Source organism: Cornus florida, unplaced genomic scaffold, assembly GCF_030987335.1.
Source record: "Cornus florida cultivar Cherokee Brave unplaced genomic scaffold, ASM3098733v1 CherokeeBrave_3.0.0_Hap2_Chr05, whole genome shotgun sequence".
NCBI lineage: Eukaryota > Viridiplantae > Streptophyta > Magnoliopsida > Cornales > Cornaceae > Cornus > Cornus florida.
In genome coordinates this window covers 30309193-30333307 of record NW_026775575.1, presented here as the reverse complement: position 1 = coordinate 30333307, position 24115 = coordinate 30309193, and the positions used below count along the sequence as shown (strand labels likewise).

General features: G+C 33.9%; 1 protein-coding gene across 1 annotated transcript; it reads right to left on the bottom strand.

Moving 5' to 3' along the window:
• Positions 1-239: 239 nt before the first annotated feature.
• Positions 240-863, bottom strand: LOC132309114 (uncharacterized). The gene has a single exon (XM_059807465.1). It carries the CDS (start codon positions 861-863, stop codon positions 240-242), a length of 624 nt encoding a protein of 207 aa, XP_059663448.1.
• Between the last annotated feature and the right edge of the window lie 23252 nt (positions 864-24115).

The window sequence follows — 24115 nt, the reverse complement described above, 5'->3', positions numbered from 1 at the left end:
AAGTAACATGCTCTGACCATGACAAGTTGCTAACATATCAACCGGTACAGTGTTATTCCATTCTAGCATGCTAAAGTAACATGCTCTTTTGTGTGTGTGTGTGTGTGTAATATAAGTGAGATTCGAGGACAACATTGCCATTAAGCTATTATTAATATGGGTACCATCTTGGTAATATAATTTTTTTTTTTGGCAACAACTTTAACGAAAACAGAAACTAGAAATAGAACTCCATACACTCAAGTAGCAACATCCTCCTCCAAAAACTTAAGGACTGATGAAGGCATGGACTGAAGCACCAAGTCCGTTTCCATCTCAACACACGATAAACATGCCAATGTATGAGCGACCTGATTACTAAACCGTCGCACATGCATAATTGAGAAAGTAGGAAAATCTTGAAGCTCTTTTTGCATAACAGACACCAAAGAAGCAAACGCACTCTCTCCAGATAGAACACCCGTTAAGGCTTCCACCACCACTTTAGCATCCGACTCAAAACAGACATCCTGAAATTTAAACACTTTAGCCCAGTAAATAGCACGGCGGAAAGCGTAAGCTTGAGCTTCAAGCACAGAAAAAGAAGAAGGCGACTTAAAAATCACAACTTTCACAACAAAACCATTTGAATTCCGAAACACCGCCCCTCCACCACCTAACCGAGAAGACTTTGAAAAACTTGCATCCACATTACATTTAATCTCGTTATGCAACAGACGAGTCCAATGGTTATAGGACACAATAGAATGCAAAGGAGAAACTAGCGGCTTGCATTTCTGCTGCACATTCAAAAATTCCCAAAAACGGTCCGTAATTAAATTAGCCACCATCAAAGGATCCCACACATCCTTCTCAAAAATCATTTTATTTATAGCTTTCCAAATCATCCACACACAAAAGGATGCTAACCCAATCATAACTCCTTTATTTTCCATTGAAGGCAAAACATTAATTGAAATTTTATCCCACCATTCAACAAAAGATAAAGGAGAATATTGAGAAAAATCCCAACGAAGAGGAGTCAGCTTCCATACCTGAACCGAGTGAGGATAGCGGAAAAAAATATGATTAATATCCTCTACCTCCAACCCACACCTTGGACACACCAGATCTTGCAAGCAATCTCAGTGAACCAACGCATACCCTGTTGGGATAGCACCATAACAACATTTCCAAATAAAATGTTTAATTTTAGAAAGTAAAGAAAACTCCACAACCTACTCCAAAACTGACCCGACACTTACCCGTGAACCATCCATCCTTCTCCCACTACGTTGAGTCGGGTTATAAAGAGACACAGCTAACTGGTAGGCGGATTTAACACTGAACCTTTTTCTTTTTTTCTTTTTTTTTACCTGAAGCATCAGTTTCCCAAATTTGAGCATTATCTAACGGCCCATGACTTAAAGAAATCTTTGAAATACAATGAATTTCCGTTGAAGAAAATAATCGTCTCAACACATCGATACCCCATTCTCTGCAATTACCATAAATAATCTCTTCCACCCAAGTAAAACCCAACGCAGCCACCCTCGGCCCCAATGACATTGGAAGCCCAGGAATCCATTTATCTCTCCAAATGTGGACAGATTTCCCATTACCCACAAACCAACGGAAGTCGTGTCTCAGTAACTCTTGCGACGAGCAAATACTAGACCAAGCTCATGATAGATTTGAACCAAGGTTCACATCAACAAATGAACATGATGGGAAATATCTCGCTTTAAATAACTAATAGACCACACCCTGCTTAGAAATTTGGAATTTCTAAGCATGTTTAGCCAACATGGCCAAATTAAATGCTTCAATGTCACGAAATTCCAAACCACCATCCTGCTTACTTTAACGCAATCCCACGAAACCCAATGAATGGATTCATATTTACTAGATTTTTGCCACCAGAAGGAATGTATCTGCTTCAATAAAGCAAGACACAAAGTCTGAGGTAATCGGAAGGCAGACATAATATAAGTTGAAAGAGCATTCAACACTGCCTTTATTAAAACTTCCTTAACACCATCCGACAGCGTATGTTGCCTCCAAGATGCTAAACGATCCTGCATATGTTAAAGTAAAATTTTGAACACATCGTATTTGGAACGACCAATTATCGCTAGCATCCCGAGATACTTTGTCTGAAACCCGTCCTCAAACAAACCCAACATCTGACTCAAAGCATGCCTTAAATGCAATGAAGCATTTTTAGAGGAAAAAATGCCAAATTTTTCAAAATTCATCTTTTGTCCTAAAGCCATCTTATAAGTAGAAAGAATACACTTAAGAGAGCCAAGCTCTGCTTCAGACACCTGGCAAAAGACAATAAATTCATCTGTAAAGAACATGTGAAATATAGATGGAGCACCTCGACAAATCCTCACCCTAGAGAGAATCTTTGCCTATTTGGCTCGCTAGAAGGCCAAAGACAACGCTTCCACACAAAGAATGAAAAGATACGGCGATAAAGGGTCACCTTGGCGCAACCCACGCGATGGATAGAAGAAACCCACTGAATTGCCATTTATCACCAGTGAATATGAGACTGTTGAGAGACATCAAGATGCCATTTTAATCTAATGACCATTCTGACTCAACTTATGCATCATACTAAATAAGAATTCACATTCTATACGATCATAAACTTTACTCATATCCAATTTGAGAGTCAAAAAAGTTTTTCTTCCTTTTTTTTAATTCTCTTAATCCGTTATGCTAATATTCTGTTAAAATCTATTTGTGATTTGGGACACCACACGTATAAGATTAATATTTATTTGTGAATTTATATATAGAGAGAGAGAGCTGAATTTATATATGTTACATACTAACTTTTTGGCTCCTGAACTTTGGCACTTCTTACCTGATCTTGTTGGCTCTTGAACTTTGGCATTTCTCACCTGATCTTTTTGGCCTTATTACATGTAAAACCAACTTTTAGCTCCCAAAAGGTGTGATACCCCCTGATTTCGGAACACGGGTTGATCAAGTCCGCGCACAAAATCAGGGGATGTCAAACCAATTAAAGTATTTAAACAAGCACGGATTACAAAATGAAATAAAGAATAAAAGAAAACGCTGAAGAAATCCAATTAATAGTAAATCCATTAATAACTTCCAAATGGTTACAACTCGGGAATCCCGTAACTCAAGGACCCCTTAACCAAAAGTTACTATTTAGAATTGTTACCAAATAAATACTAATATCAACTGAAACAAAACTAATATCCTACTTTTAAGTAAATAGAAGGAATGGATAAGTCCTCCAGCTGCGGATCCTCAACCTTGAGACTTGACCTTCTAGCAACCTAAAAAAAAATCGCGGGTTAAACCCTACGAGCAAGTTCTCTCTACCAAGCCTCTGGAAACCAATAAACAGATCATCTTTACCAAAACCATCCCTAATTAAGCTTTAACTTTAATATACGATGCTACAAATATATATAAATACTTATATATATAGTACAAGAATCCTATCTGTTAAGAGGGCATTAAATTGTCAAAACCACTCACCAATAATTAATTATCAGTCATACCTAGACCAAGCCCCCCCTTTTATAATTTTCTCATAAAGTAAACCCCACTCACCTTAACTCCATCCTAAACAGTAATTTAGTCATCTAAATATATAACAATTTAAATATGCACCGGCAAATCAACCATGCCATTTATAAATATATTTATTTATATACTAGCAATTCAACCATGCTTCCTTCAGTATATTTACTTTTACAATTAATTAGCAATTCAACCATGCTTCCCATACATGAAATTTATTCATAACCAATAAGGCAGTATATCAAAGCCTTTGGCAACTCATCCATGCCTACAATTCAACCATGTACTAACTTTAAACTTAACTCTAAGTATAATTATAGATAGACTTCACATGCATATAATAAGCATGTCCTTAATTTAATAACCGTGTATCTATTACGATTTTAAATCAACCATACCATCCACGAATCAAGTCATACCAAACAAGATTTATAATATTTAATAATCTTAAATAATAGATATATACACATATATTTTATAATATATATATATGTGTGTATCATACATTCCATACCAATCGTTGACTATTTAAAATCATATCTACATATATATATACATATATACACCTCCTTTCATTGCAAAAATATTTAATTAATTGTATTTATACCACTAAATGCTACTAGGTATCTTAGTAACACTCTGAGGCTCTCAGGACATCAAGAACACACCCTCTAATGATTAATTTTAACCCTAACAAGCTTAAAATAAATACTGGAACTTCACCGGAGTCTCAAGCAACTTTGCAGGACCTCACACTCGTCCCCACGCGCCTCCACGCGCTTCCCCTTACCAGCAGGCGCGTTCACGCACCCTCACGCGCCTGAGCCACTCTCGGCGCGTGTTGGCAACTTCTAAGTGGTTGCTGTTGGGTGCATTGGTACACCGCGCTACACAGGATAACCTCTCTTTTGACCAAACCCATTAAATGGTCCAGATCAACAGGTGCACCCTTTTCTTACGTACGCGACCACATTGGATAAAAATCCTATTGATGCGCAAGTAACTACCGCCTCCAGTGTGTAATATGTTAAACTATTTAACATATATATATATATAACAGTATATATAACTAATTTCTATAATAACATTAAAAATATAAATTAATTCCAGAAAATTTTCAGAAAAACTCAGAAAATTCCAAAAACTTTATTTATTATTTTAGGCGTAAATAAACATATATAATTAAATTAAGATCCATTAAATTTTAATTCATCATGCTACAAGAGGGTAAGCAAACTATGAAAATTGTAAAAAAAATAAAATTTGATTAACCTAACCTCATATACGAGATATATATTATCAGAACAATTCATACATATATTCATATGTTTCAATCTAAAATTTTGTAAAGAATACACATGCTCTTCTAATCCGATTAATAATTTATTTTTAATTAACAAAACAGAAATATAATTTTGATACTCAATGTGATAGGTTTATGAATTTTAAGAGGAGAAGTAGAGAAGAACTCGCCTTTTCTTTTCCAAATCCGGTCTCCTCTTACGTTCTTTGATTCGGCATCCTCTTCGTTAGCCCTTCTTCTTCTCTCTCTAATTCTCTTATTTTTCTAACATGGAAAAACTCCTAACCCTAAAGTCTTATGTGTCTATTTATACACATCCAAAAACCTAAATCCTTTTCCCATTAGGATTATCATATAAAATAAATAATATTTATCTTTTAAATAATATATATACATACATATATTTTAATATAAATATATATATATTACCTTCCATATATAACCATTAGTTAAATAAATTATATATACCTATATATATCAATATATAATTATATTGACATATATACCCCTCCACATGATTTAATAATGAATTAATATACACATGTAATTATATAGGTATAATTATGCAAAGATAATTATTAAATATCCTCACAACCATGGGCCTTTACCAATTAACCCAACAAGGCTTCCTTCAAGCCCAATACCACATCCGTTGGTCCAACTTCCTTTAATCCCAATCCAAATAACTTAAATACCTAAAATAATGAAATTAAATTTAATAGCTACCAATAATTAACAATAAAGCTACACCAACATAAAATCACGCAAATCAAATAAACAATTCACTACCTAGCATTCCACAAATCAAACACCATATAAATTTAACAAATAAAATTACAAAATATAATTTAATTAAAACAATACAATTTACCTACGCACTTAATTAAATAAAACAAATCACAACTATCAAGCACCTAATTAAATAAAACAAATCATTTAAAAATTATAATAATAATAATATAATATAAATTAATTTAATTAATAAATCCTTTTTAAAATATCGGGGTATTACATTCTTCCCCCTTAACAAAAGGAATTTCGTCCTCGGAATTCACGAATCCATGAAATGAAATTTTGATTATTTGTCCCAAATTTTCATTTTCCCTTATTCCACTGTTTGCCATGTAAGATATCTAATATGTAAATATCTATAATAAAATGCTCACAATTGTGTAAATTATTAAAACACCTAGTGGTGCAATATACTAACAGTCAATGATTTGTATATATATGTATAAATATATATGTTATAAACCTTCTTAGACCAATCTTTGAATTTCATTTTGACTGATTACAACCTAAAAAAAAATGGACACTAAAAATACAATAAGTCAGAAATAACAAAATTTCTCTTAACATTCAATCTAAAAGATGCAACATTAATTTGTACATCATGCAAATATTAAGAGCTTGTGATTATAGTATATTAACCATCTTTCAAAGCATCAGAAACAATCGCACATCTATTCAATTTTATAAAAGCAATTTTACCAAAAGTAACAGTACAATCTTTATAAACCAAAAGTGAAACAAGAATGAAATTGCGTCTAACATCTGTGCATAAAGATAGTTATCTAATACTAATATCCCCATACTCTCTAATTTCAAATGTAATACTCCCACTAACTTAACTACAACCTTGGCATCAGGTCAAAAGACAAATATATATCCCTATCATCAAGACTTTTGGATTCCTGAAATCCTTGCAACAAATTGCAAACATGTTTAGTGACTCCAAAATCTATCCATCAGGAATTAATAGATACAATCACTTAACATGTCTCAATGATTAAATATACATTTTCCTATGCCACGTCATTGCTTAGACAGTTCGTCCTGCAAAAGAAACAGTTTCATTTTCCTTCAACATACACTTCCTTATTTCCTTTAACCTTTTGGATACCCATGTTTTATACTAGCTTAGTCCTCTTATCATCCTTCTTCTTTCCTTTGTCTTTCCACTTGGGCCTAGAAGAAGATGGTATAGACTAGGTTAGATTGATAGGAACTCCCATACTTTTGATTATCCCTTCATATGTTACCAATTCTATAAGAATATCAGCTAGTGTGAACTCAAACTGGTTCCTTATTAAATTCACTCTAAAAGAGTTGAACGAGTTTGGTAACAAGACAATAATCATGTCAACTTGAAACTTACCACCCAAGTCAACCTTATTGACCTCCAGTTCAATTTTTAAGTAATAATCAATCATTTTCCAAAATTTGATCTTTTACTGGAGATCCTTAGGCTATCTTGATGGTATTTATATCTGACATAGTACTTAGGCATATGCTCTATCTAATCTCACCAAAACATCTCATTGAGAGATAATATGATGCTTGAAGCAAATAAAATAATACACATATTAGCTTTGGAGCGTATTCAAGATAAACTCTAGAATGTTGCACCGAGCCATATCATTTGCCTTATTTCACTTATTAAAAGCATTAATGTTCTCTTGGGTATCTTAAAGTTAAAGGGAATTAGGTATGGGAGTAGCAAACACATTTTGTACCCTTACGTTGTGAGTAAAATATCTAAGTTCCTTTTCCAGTCTGTATAAATGAGGTCCAAGTACATTGAATATGTAAGCAAGCAAATTAAATGGATTAGACATAATTAATCTGAATATAAATGCATTCATACAATATGCAAGGTGAATTATTAATATTATCATCCATATTTAAAATTAAAATGAGTTTGTCAACCACATAGTAAAGATTTCATTATCACTATTGGTGAACAATCCATTTTAATTAATGTGAGTCCCTCAACTTCGTAGTATAATAAATCACACAATCAATACATCAATAACTTATCATGATTGAGGAGTTCATTATTACTATTGTTGAGCTTTATTCACTATTAGGCGAGCACTTCCATTAAAATAATATGTGGGTCCCTTAACCACTGCATGAAAAATCAGAAAACCAATACGCCAATAACTTATTTGGTTGACAAAATTCATTATTGCTATTGGTGGACAAATCCCATCATTCTCATATCTCTTAAGACAATGTCTTGTCTATATATATGAAATGATTTCCGATTATGTTTAGCCTTTCTAAAATCACCTAGTGTAGACCGTTCCGTTGAGGAGCTAACATTATTGATTTTAGATTGAGTGTATAATGTTATTAATGCTCCAACGAAAAATAAAACATTAAATATCTTGTCATTATAATCTAAACTCTTTAAATCATGCGTAGGGCCTTATTTCTAAAGATTTAATTACAATGAACATTTAATTTTTTTTTTTTTAATTTTCATGAGACAACCATTCTTGTAATTTTTAAATTCTTCAAATCATGCGTGGGGCATTATTTTTGAAGTTCTAATTACAATGGTTATAATAACGAAGGTCATGGGGTAATGTATAAAAATCCCCACTCCCACTCAATTTTTAATCATTTATAATTAGGGTTTTTAATTAATGATTTAATGCATGCAAAACGCCATGATTTTAATCCAATTAAATTTAGAAAATATCTAAACTTTTAAATGATTCACTAATATTTAATTTGAAGCACACTTTAAAAATAATTTACAAAAAATAGTTTTTCGTTTCCCAATAAGTGCCCTCTGATTAATTAGTAATCAAATCCAATTAATTTTCATAATTTAAATAAGGGATAATTTCAGTGACACCCCAATAGTTTGGCCAAATATTAGTCTAAAACATCTTTCGAAAATAACTATCATTTAGGTCCATTTTCATTTTTCCATTACTGCCTCTGTTAAAAACATGGAAAAGACATGTTTGCCCCTAATTTTTTAATCACATTTATTCCAAAACATTAGATAATGTAAATGACTTCTATACGCCTACACACAGTATTTCTCTCACCTCTATCTCTGTATGAAAGGACGAAGCTTCTGTGAGAAAAATGTTAGAGACGATGGGAGACGGCCAATGAACGGGGACGAGAAATATTGGCGACGGCCAATAGACGGCGACAAGAAATATTCAACGAAGGCTGACCACTGGCCAACGGTGATGGCTTGATTTGCATTGGTAATGGTTTCAAGTCGCCGGTGTTTATGGAGTTTAGCGGCATGGTGGTATGAGGGAGGAGAGGACACGATGTGTGTGTGTGTGTGTGTGTGTGTATATATATATATATATATATATATAAAAGAAGAAATAAAGCTATAAAAGGAGTAATTTAATTTGTAGAGTTTCAGTAATTCTTAATCTACGCGATCGTTGTTGAAATTCTGGCAATCGTCGCCCACTTGTTCCCCGAACCTGGCCTGTGGACGCATAGTGCTTCACCTCCGGCGAGAGTTGATTACACCTCCGGAGACTGCACAAGTTGCCGGACCTACCAGGAAACGATCTGGATATCAACGTCCAGTTCCGCACTCCATGTTGATCCGATCCACCAACAAAAACTCCATTGCCAATTCATTATTCCTCGTTGATTTGCTGGAGATCAAAAATAGAGACATCATTGCTCCTCTGTACACGATCAAAGAGTGTCAAACACTCTATATGGTTTATTGTATATGAATTTTTGTATTTTATTATAATTTTTTTTGGGTAATTAATCAATTTTGGGGAAACCAAACCCATTAATTGTTTCTTTCAAGTATTTACAGATTGATTTGGGAATTCTAGTATTAGAGTTTATGGTTTATGGCACCAATTAATTATGTATAGAAAGTGTATACGTTGTTATGTATGATAGAGAGAGAAAAAGACAACGATGAATTAGACCGATGAAGAAAAAAAAATTAATAAAATTTAAATGTAAATATAAAATGATAGAAATAGACTTCAATTCACATGCTAAACAATAAAAAGCATGGGCTTTTGTTATCCAAAAAATATGAGGACAAGCCTATATATATATATATATATATATATATATATATATATCTGAAATGATGGAATATATGAATGGGTGATTGATCATAGAACCGGACACTTGTAAAAAATTTCGTATTTTTCTTTCTCTTTTTAAATTTCATTAATTTTCTTAAAAAAATAAAATTTTCTTACTTAAAATTTCATTAATTTCCTTAAAAAAATATATGAATGGGTGATTTTTCTTATTTTAATTTTTAAAATTTTTCTTATTTTTTTCTTTTTCTTTTTAAATTTCATTAATTTCCTTACAAAAATAAAATTTTCTTACTTAAAATTTCATTAATTTCCTTAAAAAAAATATATGAATGGGTGATTTTTCTTATTTTATTTTTCTATTTTGGTTTTTTAATTTTTTCTTATTTTTCTCTTTCTCTTTTTAAATTTCATTAATTTACTTAGAAAAATAAAATTTTCTTACTTAAAATTTCATTAATTTCCTTAAAAAAAAATATAGAACCGAACACTTGTATGGCATATAATAGCCCTCAATACCAAACTGTATGATGTTGATCACCTACTTTATTTATTCTTGTATATAGAAAAGGAAGGGTAAACATGTCATTTGAATAGTCAACTTAAAGTCAAATAAGGGTAAACATGTAATTTTAATCATTAAAGAAACAATTTATTGAGTCAAACTAAAGTCAAAAGGTAAGAATGTCTTTTTAGATGTAAAAAGTGGTCTGACACACTTGTCAACTAACTTTTGGGGTGTGAGTGACAAATGGAGCAAACGTTTGTATGTGAATGATAGTTATTTTCGAAAGATGTTTTAGACTGATATTTGGCCAAACTACTGGGGTGTCAGTGAAATTATCCCTTTAATTATTATAAATCAAGTCATTTAGATAAAAAATCATGAATCTAATGCATGAAAAATAATAATTAGCAATTAATTATTTTATGCATCATATAAATAAATAAATGACAGATAAAACAAATAACATGGCCAATGGATTTAGCTTTTAACATTTAAATACTATAATTACTAAGTGCTATAATTATTACACCCCATTAAACTCCCACTATTTTTAAATAATGGAGAATAACTTGAAAATCCCCTTTTTGGGGCAATAATTTACTTTTTAATGAGTGAAAACATGACAAAATAATTATTAAAACAAGCCTGGAGGTCCACTGTAACATCCTATGCACCCACAAGAGTCAAAACATGGTCAAACGCACCTCTAGCATGCCCCTACGCGCCCACATGCGCTCAGCAGGTTTCATCACGCGCGTGGACGCGTCGACAGAATGCACTAACTCGTGCCACGCGCTGCCACCCTGAAGGCGCCAGTTGGTTGGGCGCCCCTAGGGAGCACTGAAGGCGCACCTCACCTAATCCCCTCTCCTCTGATGATAGATCATGTGGCTAAGGTTGCGGTTGCACCATCTGATGGTGCACCACAAAGCGCTGGAACAACCATCCTCCTTTTTCTGCGCTGCCCTTGCTGCCGTTGACTCTCTCTTGCCGGAAATTGCAGAAAAAATATTAAAAAACCCAGAAAATTAAATTTGGCCTTAAAAAATTCCAGAAAATTTTTAAAAATTCCTAGAAAATTTCTTAAGCCTAATTTAACCCTCTTGGACCTTTTTGAAGCTTCATAGCATCTTTTGATGAAGATTACATGACTTTAAAGAAATTTTACAATTTGAAATATAATGAAAAAAATTAAATTACATCATTAAACTTTCAAATAGCTAAATCAAAGCCTTAATTACATTCATCCAAAGATAAAATTACATTAAACATATAAGTTTCATCCATGACCCAAAAATACATCATCATTCATTCATAACTATACATACATCATCATTATGTATTAATATATATCAACATATTAAATCATACATCAACATATATCAATAAATATATATATGCATGTATAATTTGGATCCATGAATGATGATTTTCATAAAAAAAAACATGATCTCAAGTAATGAATCAAACCATGCTCTGATACCACTGTTGGGAAACGTGCATGTTTTAAAAACTTTTTGAGGGATTTTCATACATAGATATTGATTCATCACATAGAGACAAGTTTTATGCAAAAATAAAATATGATGTATCATTAAATTAATAGATTGAATACTTACATCAATGTTTGAGTAAACCCTAAATCTCTCTTCTAAAGTGAATGTTCTCACTTATTATAGATCCCTTTGCTAGATGCCTTCTCCTTGGATCTTCATCTTATTGGTAATGATCTTGCCTTTAGGAATCACCCATAAGCCTCTATGAATGACCTTGGAAAACTAGGCTTGTGGGAGCCTCCATTAGATGAGAATACTAATCCTAAAATTCTAGAGAGAGAAAATATATTCCTTTTTTTTTTCCCCAAAAGTTTCCATAAAATATACATGGACCATGTATATATAGGCAACATAAAGATAAGGAAATGAAACAATAAATCCTTCTCAATCTCTAATTCACATATCTCAAATCTAATAGGATTCCAATATCAAGTTGGACTATAAGTGAGAATCATTTGGGCTTATTATTTTCTTGGCTACAATGAATTAATAATTGGGCCGATCCATGGACCCAATTCAATTAATTCATAAATTAATTTCTACTCCACTAGAAGAAATTAATTGAACTCTAATTAAATAATAAATAACCTCTAAGTCAATGTTACACTTTGACCCATCTATGCATAATTAGTTATCGGATAAATAAAGCCATCAATCCAACTACTTAATTAGTATATTTATTTTGGTACCTTTGATTATTTTTGGCTTGATCACAATAAAATATTTGTTTGACAAAAATAATAATTTAAATAAATAAATATATAATAAATCATTTTTGTCTAAAAATACACGAAGACCTTTGAATTTACTTTGTGATCAACCATAATCAATACAAAATAAATATAAGTAGCAATAATGCAAATATTGAAAATATAACCCTCTAACTATTAATTACATAATTACCCAAAGTGTCGGTCTAAGGATTCCGAAGATTCAGCTGAACAAATCAAAATAATTACTAATTAATAAAAGAGTCTATATTTCTCTCATGCTTAAGAGTCAAATGCCATGACGGTAATAGGGAGCAATTGCATACGACGGCTCCCACAATATATCTCAACCTAACGCGGATCAAGTTTAAGTCTTAGTTAATAATGAGTCCATCCATAATTACCGACTTTGAACTATTTATGATTACTATTTATATTCATGTATTAATCGTCATCACATACATATATAAATACTTCTTGTAATCAAGTGGACACTATCAATTCCATAATAATTGAAGCATATTACATTGAATTCATCGATTATATAAATCATAAATATTTCAGATATGTCAGGAACATGTGTCATTATAATCCAAATAGAAATTTACTATGCCAGGGCGTATAAATCCCAACAGTTCTATTTAACATAACTCTTTAGAGGAAAGAACCAATGAGTAGGTTTTGGAACACAGGAAAAAAATGAAGGAGGGAGCTCTTAATATTCTTGGTTCAAGACAAACTTGAATTCAAACAAATAAGCTAGCGCTTAATTTTCCACACACACACACACACACACACAAAAAAAAAAAAAAAAAAAAAAAAAAAAAAAAAAAAAAACCCTTCTCATATCTTTTTTATACTCAGTTTTAGACCATGCCTCCATTAGAGAATTCCATTGAGACACCCAAGGAATCGCTAGAAAAGGGACAATAACAATATCAAGTGGAGACTATTAGTAACACCCCAGATATATATATATATATATTTATTTATTTATTTATTTATGAATTCATGTTTTATCTACATATTATCTATGTGGAATTATGAGAGATAGGAGGTTTACCGTATCTTTTAAGAGAGATACAAGGCTATCAGTTTAGTTTGAATTCTAAAGAGTTCTTATTGAACTCAACCATTAGTTATATATTTAGACTTAGTTGTATCGGCATTGCATTACCTACGTTGACATATCTACGATACTATTCTTTGAATTCTACACGATCATTTTAAAGAAGCGAAGAAACTTAAGCAGATTTCATTTACAAGTAAGTTAATTCTTGCTTGTAACTCTGTATTTATTTATATCTTAATTGTTAAATTATCATGCATAATTTAACTGTAGAACTCATGATAATTATTTTAAATTAGAGATATGGAGATTATACAAGGAGCTACTGATTGATTAGAATTTATATTTATTTTATTATTTCTTTATGTTGTCAAAATTGATTATTTAATCATGATTGGTGAAAGACAAAGTATACACATTTATTGTTAGAGACAGAAACCATTCTAGAAAGTGAGGAGATATCTGTTATCAAAGGTTCACACATATGGGTGCAAAATACCTAGTTAATTAAAGTTTCAGTTTAGTTTAGATTTCTAATGATAGATTTTGCGGTTATTGGTATTTTGTCTTTTAATGTTAGTTTAAGTAAAGGAAAGATAAAAGATATAAGAAAAAGAAAAAGAAAAGAAAATGGTAATGATGGTAGCGAGCCACTAGGAATTTTGTTTTGCCAGAAATCTTGCATGTGAATGATATATATAGAAGTTAGATGGATTGGAAAGAATGAAATATTAGTATTGAGGGTGGCGGTACCCAATAGAAGATTCATTTGACCAAAATTCTTTGGTGTGCGTCATAAGGAGTGCTTATATAAATATTTCATCTTTTGTGTTTGTTTTGTTTAAAGAAAGTCGATTTTGGGTTCACTTATTTACAGAGTATTATATATATATATATTGTGTGTGTGTATATATATATATATTGTATGTTTTGTCAATTGGGTACGGAGTGGAGGAGAATAAATTTTGGCAGAATAGGATATGAATCGTTATTAAGGACGGCGAGTACAGTTAATGGCTGAACAATTTGAGTGATATTAAGGTTGAAATTTATAATATAGGTTTACAACTTACTGTAATTAGGACTATGAGTTGGCACTGGTATGTTGGTAGTTATTTATTAATTAATTAATTATTAATTAAGGTATTTGATAAACTCATGATATTATGAAAAATAATTATTTAAATGTATTTGTATTTAATTGAAGTGATTAAACTAGTTGGAGCGGTAGTCTGGGACTTACCCAATGATGAGTTTGTTGATCGCAGTCAGGGACTGTTTACGGGAGTGAATTACCCTTTTGTTATGGCCATTGGGCTAAATATGCCCTTAGTATGTGGACGTGATCAAGGTCCATCTGGGCGAGTAAACGTACAACCCTACCACATGTGTGTAATTGGTAGTCCGAGACTATGTAATTCACACCATTTAATTGGAGTGGAGCCAAGGGCTCATATGAGGTAATGGCAATAGAACGCCAGGGGAGCCAGGGGCTCATGTGAGGTAAGTGAAATTTTAGTAATTTATTTTTAGATGGGTTACAAGTTCTCAATTTAAGCTAATGTTATTGAAGGACAACATAGTTGACACAATTGTTGTTGAGTCAATTTAATTAATAGTTAGGTTGATGATTTGTAGATATTTTGTGGTCACTTATAGATGTATATATTTACAGAATATAAGTAAGGATTAACTTGCTGAACGATAATAGTGTTTAGCAATTTCTTGCTGAACTTATGAGTTCATCCCTTTATCACTTTCAGGTGCATATGGATTTGTCTTGCAAAGGAGGCTCAATGGGAGATGGAGATTTTTTTATTTTTCCTTATATTGATTTTATTATTGTTTCTTAGTAAAACATTTTGTAATAAGATTCACTTAGTAAGTTGGTGGATGTAATAGATCTCCTTTGGATTGATGGATTTTTAAGTAAAATTTATTCTTACTATTTTAATCGTGGATTATTGTGGATGAATTATGTGAGTCACGTGCCAGATTTTAGTATAAGGTAAAGGTTCTTGTGTTAGAATTTTTTGGGCATGACAGTTTGGTATCAGAGCCTAGGTTTAAGAATACTTGGCTGAAGGGAATATTGTAAAGATAGGATTTAAGATATAAAATGTATTGTGGAATGCGTAAATTATCTACTTTAGTAGTGATGAATGCTGAAAAGTACACATTTAAACTCGTTAAGCTTAGGTATTCTAGGACCTTTATCTATCTTATTTTTCCATCTTAGACTAATTTCATGTTATTGCCCTTTTCATGTGCTTATTCCAAAAATAAGCTAATTCAACCAAATAAGAGAATTAAATAAGCTAATTCAAGCTGGATGGAAGAAAGGAGCAAAGTGGAAGCAGAGTGTGGAAAACAGCAAGTTCGATCGATCTTAACATTCCTTCGATCGATCAGAGTAAGATCGATCTAGACATTTCAAGATGGATCCAAACCCTTGTTCTTTTCCAAAAGATTCCATCATCTTCGATCGATCCAACATTCCTTCGATAGATGGAAATTGCTTAATCTTATCCTTACCTACCACCCCACCTACCACTTTTGTCTCTTTCCCAAAATATCCCAAAATATTTCAGAGATTTATCTTTATTCAAAAAGGAGCTGCCAAGGATGATTGATCTTTGCAGCATTCGATAGATCTCACCTAAGTTTGATCGATCTCACCACAGTTCGATCGATCGAACCTCCTCAAGTCCGGAAAAAAATAAGTTCTAGCTCATTAAAAGTTATCTCATGGTGCAATCATTGGAGGAGCCCTTGTGCACGAGTCCAGACCATTGGTTGTGACACTTGAGCTACCTATATAAAGATTTGAGCTACTTTTTACACATATACTTAGAAACATTCTTAGAGAGGAAGAAAAGAAAGGAGGAGAGGCTAGAGATACATTCTTGGGAGTTCTTCCATTCTTCTAGGGTTTCCATCAAGAAGGAGGTCATTTCTACCATGGAGATAGCCCTTGAGGGTTAGATGGCTACTTCAATGAGTGGTTAAACATCTTTTTGGGGCTAGAGTTAGCCCTAAACATGTCTTCTAGACTTTAATGCTTTGTATTTTGAGGGGATTTGTGTTGTAATCTTGTATTGACACTTAATTTATATATGAATCTTACTTATTCAATTATTTGTGTGGTTTAATACTTCCAATTGATTATTTCATTATATCCATATGTCTATGTATGTTAGAATAGATGTTCATATGTTTATCTCTAGTTTTTGTGTTATTGATGCATGTCTATATGTGTTGATGCAATGGATCTAGAGATTGTAAAGGCATAGTGCTTAATAGAATACTATTGTGGTTTATTTGATGGTTCATACTCATGTCTTGATGGATTGTGCCTCTCCCTTAGTTTATTTAGTTTAATTTTCATGCCCTTAGCTTAGTTGTAGTGTAGTTACCTTAGTTGTTAGATAGGAGGACAATCCATGCTTGTTGTTTGATGTTCCATGCTTATAAATACAAGTAGTATTATTCTCGAACCATGTGATGTGTTTGGATTGTGAGCTTAAAGGAAGGATTAATGGCTTAGTTTGATGTATTATGCTATTTACTAGGTTGCTTAGACAATATATGCTTAATTGGTCATCCATGCTTGTTGAAACAGTCAATCACACACTCTCAAATTGCAACACATGTTTCCCCTCATTAATTATACATTGAATGTCTAGAATGGTGGTGTTTAGTGGTGACCTCTAGACCCCAAGACCTTACTCTTTTGTTTTCTCTAAATTTCATTTAAATTACTTAATTTACATTGAACTTGTTTAGTTTAGTTTGTAGTCTAATCAACCACACAATCCACTTTTGATCACTAGACCTACTAACTTATATATTGTTTCCATTGCTAGTGCACCCACAATCCCTTGGGATGATCCCTACTCACCCTAGCTATATTTTTAGTTAGAGGTAATAGTGGCATTTATAAATTTAAAACTTGGCCACACTATTTTACACAAATTTGGTTATACATCAACGACCACACCAAGTTTTTGGCACCGTTGCCGGGGATTGAGTTAGCAACACCGTATTTTGGAAACAATTAGGAATTAGTACTCTTTTGATCGTGTCTTTTCTTTACTTTATTTTTAGTTATTTATAGTGTTTGTTCTTATTTGGCTAGGTGAATTGAGCAAAGGAGAATTAAAAGCAAGGAAGCCAAGTGAAGCTAAGCAGAAGCAAAAAGGGCTAAAATCTAAAAAAATTGTAAAGCATAGCAAGGCTTGAAAATTGAAAATGAATTGAAGTTTCTTAATGACCCTTTGTGAGATTTTTCTAACTCAATCTCTAGTTAAATCGCTGGCCCGTGTGGTGGCAAGTTTTTCAATTCTTAGATAAATTGTCGGCCCATGTGGTGGCAAGTTTTTCAATTCTTAGATAAATCGTGAGCCCGGGTGGAGGCAATTTACTTTTCTTTGCATGTTGTTTAAGCATGGGAGTATGGGATCATTGTATATGGAGATATGTTGATTGATTTGTTGCGGGGGTGAAGTGATTGTTTTGATTTTTGTGTGGTCTTAACCCACCCTTCATCATCTTAAAGGAAAATCTAGAGGGTCATCTTGGTTATTTAGACCTGAATTTCATGGAACACCCGCCTTTCAACCAATTTCCTCCCGGAGTTCAAGCTCCAATTCCTCCAATGGTCCTTCGTGATCATTATAGTCTCCATGAATACCATGCACCAACTTCTATCATGCTTCCTAATTTTCGAGCCGATCAATATGAGATTAAGCCCGAGACTATTTAAATGTGTCCACTCTTCTATGGCTTAGATGGTGAGGAACCATAGAAACATCTTGATGAATTCCTTGAAATATGCTCTACCGTGAGGTACATGAATGTCCTGGAAGAAGTTCTTAGGTTACTTCTTTTCCCTTTCACTCTTAAAAATTAGGCTAAGCATTGGTTCAACAACTTGGGGGCAAATTCAATAACTTCTTAGGTACAAATGCAAAATGAATTTTTAAAGAAATTTTACCCAGTGAGTTTGACCAATGTTATGCGAACTTCTATTCGTGAATTTTCTCAAAGAGAAGGAGAACTTTTACATGCGGCTTAGGAAAGATTGAATGACTTGTTAAGGAAATGCCCACACCATGGCATTCCTAAATGGCAAGTAGTTCAATATTTCTATGAAAGTCTATCCGACATTCACAAGGACATAGTTGATACCTCATGTGGAGGATCATATTTTGGGAAACATGCAGATGAAGATTGGCACCTTTTTGAGAAAATGAGTGAAAATTCATTGCATAAGTGTCACACTTCTCGGTTGAGTCATGATTCTAATAATAAAAAAATAAATAAATAAATAAAAAAAAAAAAAAAATTGAAAGTATGTCAAATTGGAAGTCCAGTGGAGATTGTTACCGAGGTCAAAACTCTCACTCAAAAACTTGATCAATTTTTATTGAGTCAAAAATCGGCAAATCAATTATCTCCTCTTCTTAATCATCATCTTCATCATTCTTGTGAGCCATGCATGACTTGTCCAAGTGTATTGCATACTACTTCCAATTGTCCCCATGGACATGTGCTTGATGAACACTATGAACAAGTCAATACCACATTTGCTCACCCTCTTTCAAATGCTTATGTTCTGGTGTGGAGTGAACATTCAAATCCGTTTCAACCTAAAAATTTTCAAAACCGATATATTTTCCTCATCAAAGAAATAAAGGTTCAAGTGGATTTGTCTCACCTTCTTCTTTTCATTAAAGAATGAATCATTTCTCTCATCCTCAAGCTTATAATTCTCAAAGTAGCTCTAATCATCCTCATGCACTTTCTAGCAACCCCACATTTGAAGATAAGGTCTTAGTAGCTTTAGGTAGTTTGGAAATAAACACCAATTTGTTACTTTCATATTCTCAATAGATATCAAAACTTGAGTCTCAAATCGGGATAATAGCTAATGCATTGAATGCAAGAGAAATTGGTAAATTGCCTAGCCAACCCGAAAGGAACCCAAAAGCCCAACATTATGTGGAAGCAAACTCCATATCAGGGTGTCCCTCCCAAGAGCAAGTGCAAGCAATCACCACTTTGAGAAGTGGGAGGCAAGTTGATAATAAGGTTGAACAACCAAATGAAGATAGTGAACCGGTGCAACCAAAAGTTGACACCGTCCCGTTTCCAATCTTATTCCTATTTCCTTGGATGAAAATGGCCCTAAAGGGAATTCTCAACCTTCTTTATCACCTCCTCAAATTGCAAGGTCTTATGAGCCAAAAGTTCCATTTCCTTATACTTTAAAAGAAACTTCGCCTTTTAGGAAGCAAAAAGGAAAAATCCATGACATGATGGAAGTCTTCAAACAAGTCAACATAAATCTTCCTCTCTTGGACGCAACTAGGCAAATTTTGCCTTATGCAAAATTCTTGAAAGATCTTTGCACACAAAAGAGGAAGAGTAAGGGAAAAGGTCGTAAGAAAGTGTTTCTCATAGAGTAAGTAAGTTCCATCATCCAACATAACACTCCACCTAAGTTCAAAAATCCCGGGGCTCCGACCATTTCATGTGTGATTAGAAACCATGAAGTTTGTAAAGCTCTTCTTGACTTAGGAGTGAATGGTAATTTGATTCCTTACTCCGTGTATGTCCAACTAGGATTGAATGAATTGAAACCAACCTTGGTGGTGCTTCAATTAGCCGATATATCTATCAAAACACCTAGGGGCATGATTGAGGACATACTCATCAAGGTTAACAAGTTCTACTTCCCGATCGATTTTGTGATTTTTGATACCAAACAGGTTGTTAATCCCACCAATCACATCCCAATCATCTTAGGAAGGCCATTTCTTGCTACCGCAAATGCTACCATTAATTGTAGATCCGGTGTCATGGACCTTTCTTTTGGTAATATGATGGTTAAGCTTAATGTTTTCAATGCAAGTCAACATCCCATAGATGAAGATGAGTGTTGTCTCATAGATGTCTTGATGAGGTTGTTGAGGAATCTATTCCTACCATGGTCATGAAACAACCAACCAAGGATAATCTTTCATCTCTTCTTTCTGAGGACCCCCTTGCATCTTATCTTCTTGAAATGTACAGTAATTGTGGGTTTGATAATGAAGGGTTAATGAATGAGCTTAATGATCTAATGGAATCCATTGCAAGTTTGGATTTTCCACCTTGGAAAGCTCCAAAAGAGCCTCTTCCTCCACTCTCTAGCACTCCACTGGTCCCATCTCTAATCTCTCCATCCACTATTGAGCTTAAAACTCTCCCTCCCGATCTTAAGTATGCCTTCCTAGGCTAGAAAGAGACTCTTCCGGTCATCATCTCTTCAAATCTTGAAAAAGATCAAGAGAATTCTCTTTTGAATGTGCTTAAGGAAAATAAAGAAGTTATTGGGTGGAGTATGGCGGATCTGAAGGGAATTGACCCTTCCATTTGTATGCATTGCATTCTTATGGAAGAAGATGCAAAACCTTTTAGAGATACCCAAAGGAGATTAAATCCAAACATGAAAGAAGTGGTTAAGAAAGAAGTAGTTAAGCTCTTAGATGTCGATATCATTTATCTAATCTCTGATAGCAATTGGGTGAGTCCAACTCAAGTAGTTCCCAAGAAATCGAGGATTACGGTGGTTGAAAATCCAAAAGGTGAGGTAATTTCTAAGTGTACCGCCAATTCATGGCGTGTATGCATTGACTACCGAAAATTGAATGCCACCACTATGAAAGATCACTTCCCTTTGCCATTTATTGATCAAATCCTAGAGAGATTGGCCGAGCAACAATATTATTGCTTTCTTGATGGCTATTCGGGTTACAATCAAGTAGCCCTTGACCCCTTAGACCAAGAGAAAACTACTTTTACTTGTCCTTTCGGCACATTTGCTTATAGACAGATGCCATTTGGTTTGTGCAATGCCCCTGCAACATTTCAAAGGTGTATGATGTCAATTTTTTCTGACATGGTGGAAGAGTATCTAGAGGTCTTTATGGATGATTTTTCTATCTTTGGGTCTTCATTTGATGCATGCCTTAAAAATCTAAATTTGGTGCTTAAAAGATGTCGTGAAACAAACCTTATTCTTAGTTGGGAAAAGAGCCATTTCATGGTTCAAGAAGGTATTGTTTTGGGTCACATCATCTCAAAAAGGGGAATTGAGGTGGATAAAGCGAAAGTTGAGCTCATTTCTGAATTGCCTCCACCTTCTACGGTGAGAGAGGTTCGCTCCTTTCAAGGTCATGCCGGCTTCTATCGCCGTTTCATCAAAGATTTTAGCAAAATTGCTAGACTCTTGTGTAATCTTCTCGCCAAGGAAACTCCTTTTGTCTTTGATCAAGCATGCCTTGATGCTTTTCATAAATTACGTGACTTATTGTCATCTGCTCCTATTATGCAACCACCCAATTGGTTATTACCCTTTAAAATCATGTGTGATGCTTCTGATTATACCATGGGAGCAGTCTTGGGGCAAAGGGTAGGAAAACTTTCATGCGCTGTATACTATGCAAGCAAAACCCTCTCAGGAGCTCAATTGAACTACTTCACTACCGAGAAGGAATTACTTGCCGTAGTGTATGCTCTTGACAAGTTCCGGTCTTATCTCTTAGGGTCAAAAGTTATTGGTTATTCTGATCATGCTACTTTGAGGCACCTTTTGACTAAGAAGGAAACAAAGCCTCGTTTAATAAGGTGGATTTTGCTTCTTCAAGAATTCGATTTTAAAATCAAAGATAAGAAAGACACCGAAAATGTGGTTACCGATCATCTTTCAAGATTAGTGCTAGAATCTTCCTTGAGTCCACCAATTCATGATTCATTTCCGGATGAACAACTATTCTAAGTTTCTAATGGATAAATGCCTTAGTTTGCCAATATTGTGAATTTTCTGGCAATTGGCAAACTTCCGACCAATTGGTCAAAGCAAGCGAAGAAGCGTTTCTTTGTTAACATCTGGAATTACTATTGGGAAGATCCTGTTTTGTTTTGATATTGTCTAGATCAAATTATGAGAAGGTGCATTCCGGAGAGTGAAATCTCAAGTGTGCTTGTGTTTTGCCATACTCTTACATGCGGTGGACATTTTAGTGCAAAGAAAACCGCCTTGAAGGTGCTTCAAAGTGGGTTATTTTGGCCCACCATTCATAGATATGCCTACAATTTTTACAAGGAGTGTGAGAGATGTCAAAAAATGGGGTCAATGTTGAGGAGAGATATGATGCCCTTGACAAATATTCTTGTTATTGAAATCTTTGACATTTGGGGTATTAATTTTATGGGTCCTTTCCCTATGTCTTATGGATATCAATACATTTTGCTTGCCGTTGACTATGTTTCTAAGTGGGTGGAGGCTTGTGCTACCAAAACCAATGACCACTCCGTGGTTGTGCAATTCATTAAATCCAACATATTCACTTGTTTTGGTATGCCAAGAGCCATGATTAGTGATGGATGAAAGCATTTTTGCAATCAATTCTTAAAACAATTATTTCTTAAGTACTCCGTCACTCATAAATTCGCCACTCCCTATCATCCTCAAACAAGTGGGCAAGTAGAAGTTTCAAATTGGGAAATCAAACATATTCTTGAAAAAACGGTTAATACAACTCGAAAGGATTGGTCGCTTAAGTTAAATGATGCTTTGTGGGCTTACCGAATGGTATATAAGACTTCTATCGGCATGTCTCCTTATAGACTTGTTTATGGAAAGCCTTGCCATCTTCCGGTTGAGCTAGAACACAAGGCTATGTGGGCAATTAAAAAGCTCAATCTTGACCTTGACAAAGCCGGAGAGAACCGGTTACTCCAAATTGAATGAGTTGGAAGAGTTGAGGCACAAATTGAATGAGTTGGAAGAGTTGAGGCACAATGCTTATGACAATGCCAAACTCTACAAAGATATGACCAAAGCTTTTCATGACAAACACATTAGGAAGAAATCTTTTGAGCCTGGTCAAAAAGCTTGGCTTTTCAATTCTAGATTAAAACTCTTCCCCGGAAAGTTGCGAACCAAATGGGAAGGTCCTTATGAAATCATTTCTGTTGCGCCTCATAGGGCGGTTGAAATTCAAAGTTAAAAAAATGGCAACACATTCAAGGTAAATGGGCAAAGGTTGAAACCCTATATTGAGGGACAAGTTTTTCAAAGGCATATGGAAGCTGCCCTTTTGGTAGATCCAATCTACGAAGAGATATAGTGATGTATTCATTGGTTTCAAGAGAAAGCTCAATTTCCTACATACTTTGCCAGTTCGATCAATCTCAAAGTAAGTTCGATCGATCGAACACCCATATCTGCATCCAATCAGCTCTCTGTCCCATCGTGCGAGGATTTCCTGCATATTTCAGCTCTCTGTCCCATCGTGCGAGGATTTCCTGCATATTTCAGCTCTCTGTCCCATCGTGCGAACTTCATGCTCGATCGATCTGAGAATTCCAAAATTGATCCGGTTTCTCTTGGATCGATCGAAGTTCTATACTTAGAAAATTTTTGAAACCCTGCATATTTCAGCTCTCTGTCCCATCATTCGATGATGTCTGCAGGATTTCACCTATTCTCGATCAATCTAAGTTCAATCGATCTGATGCT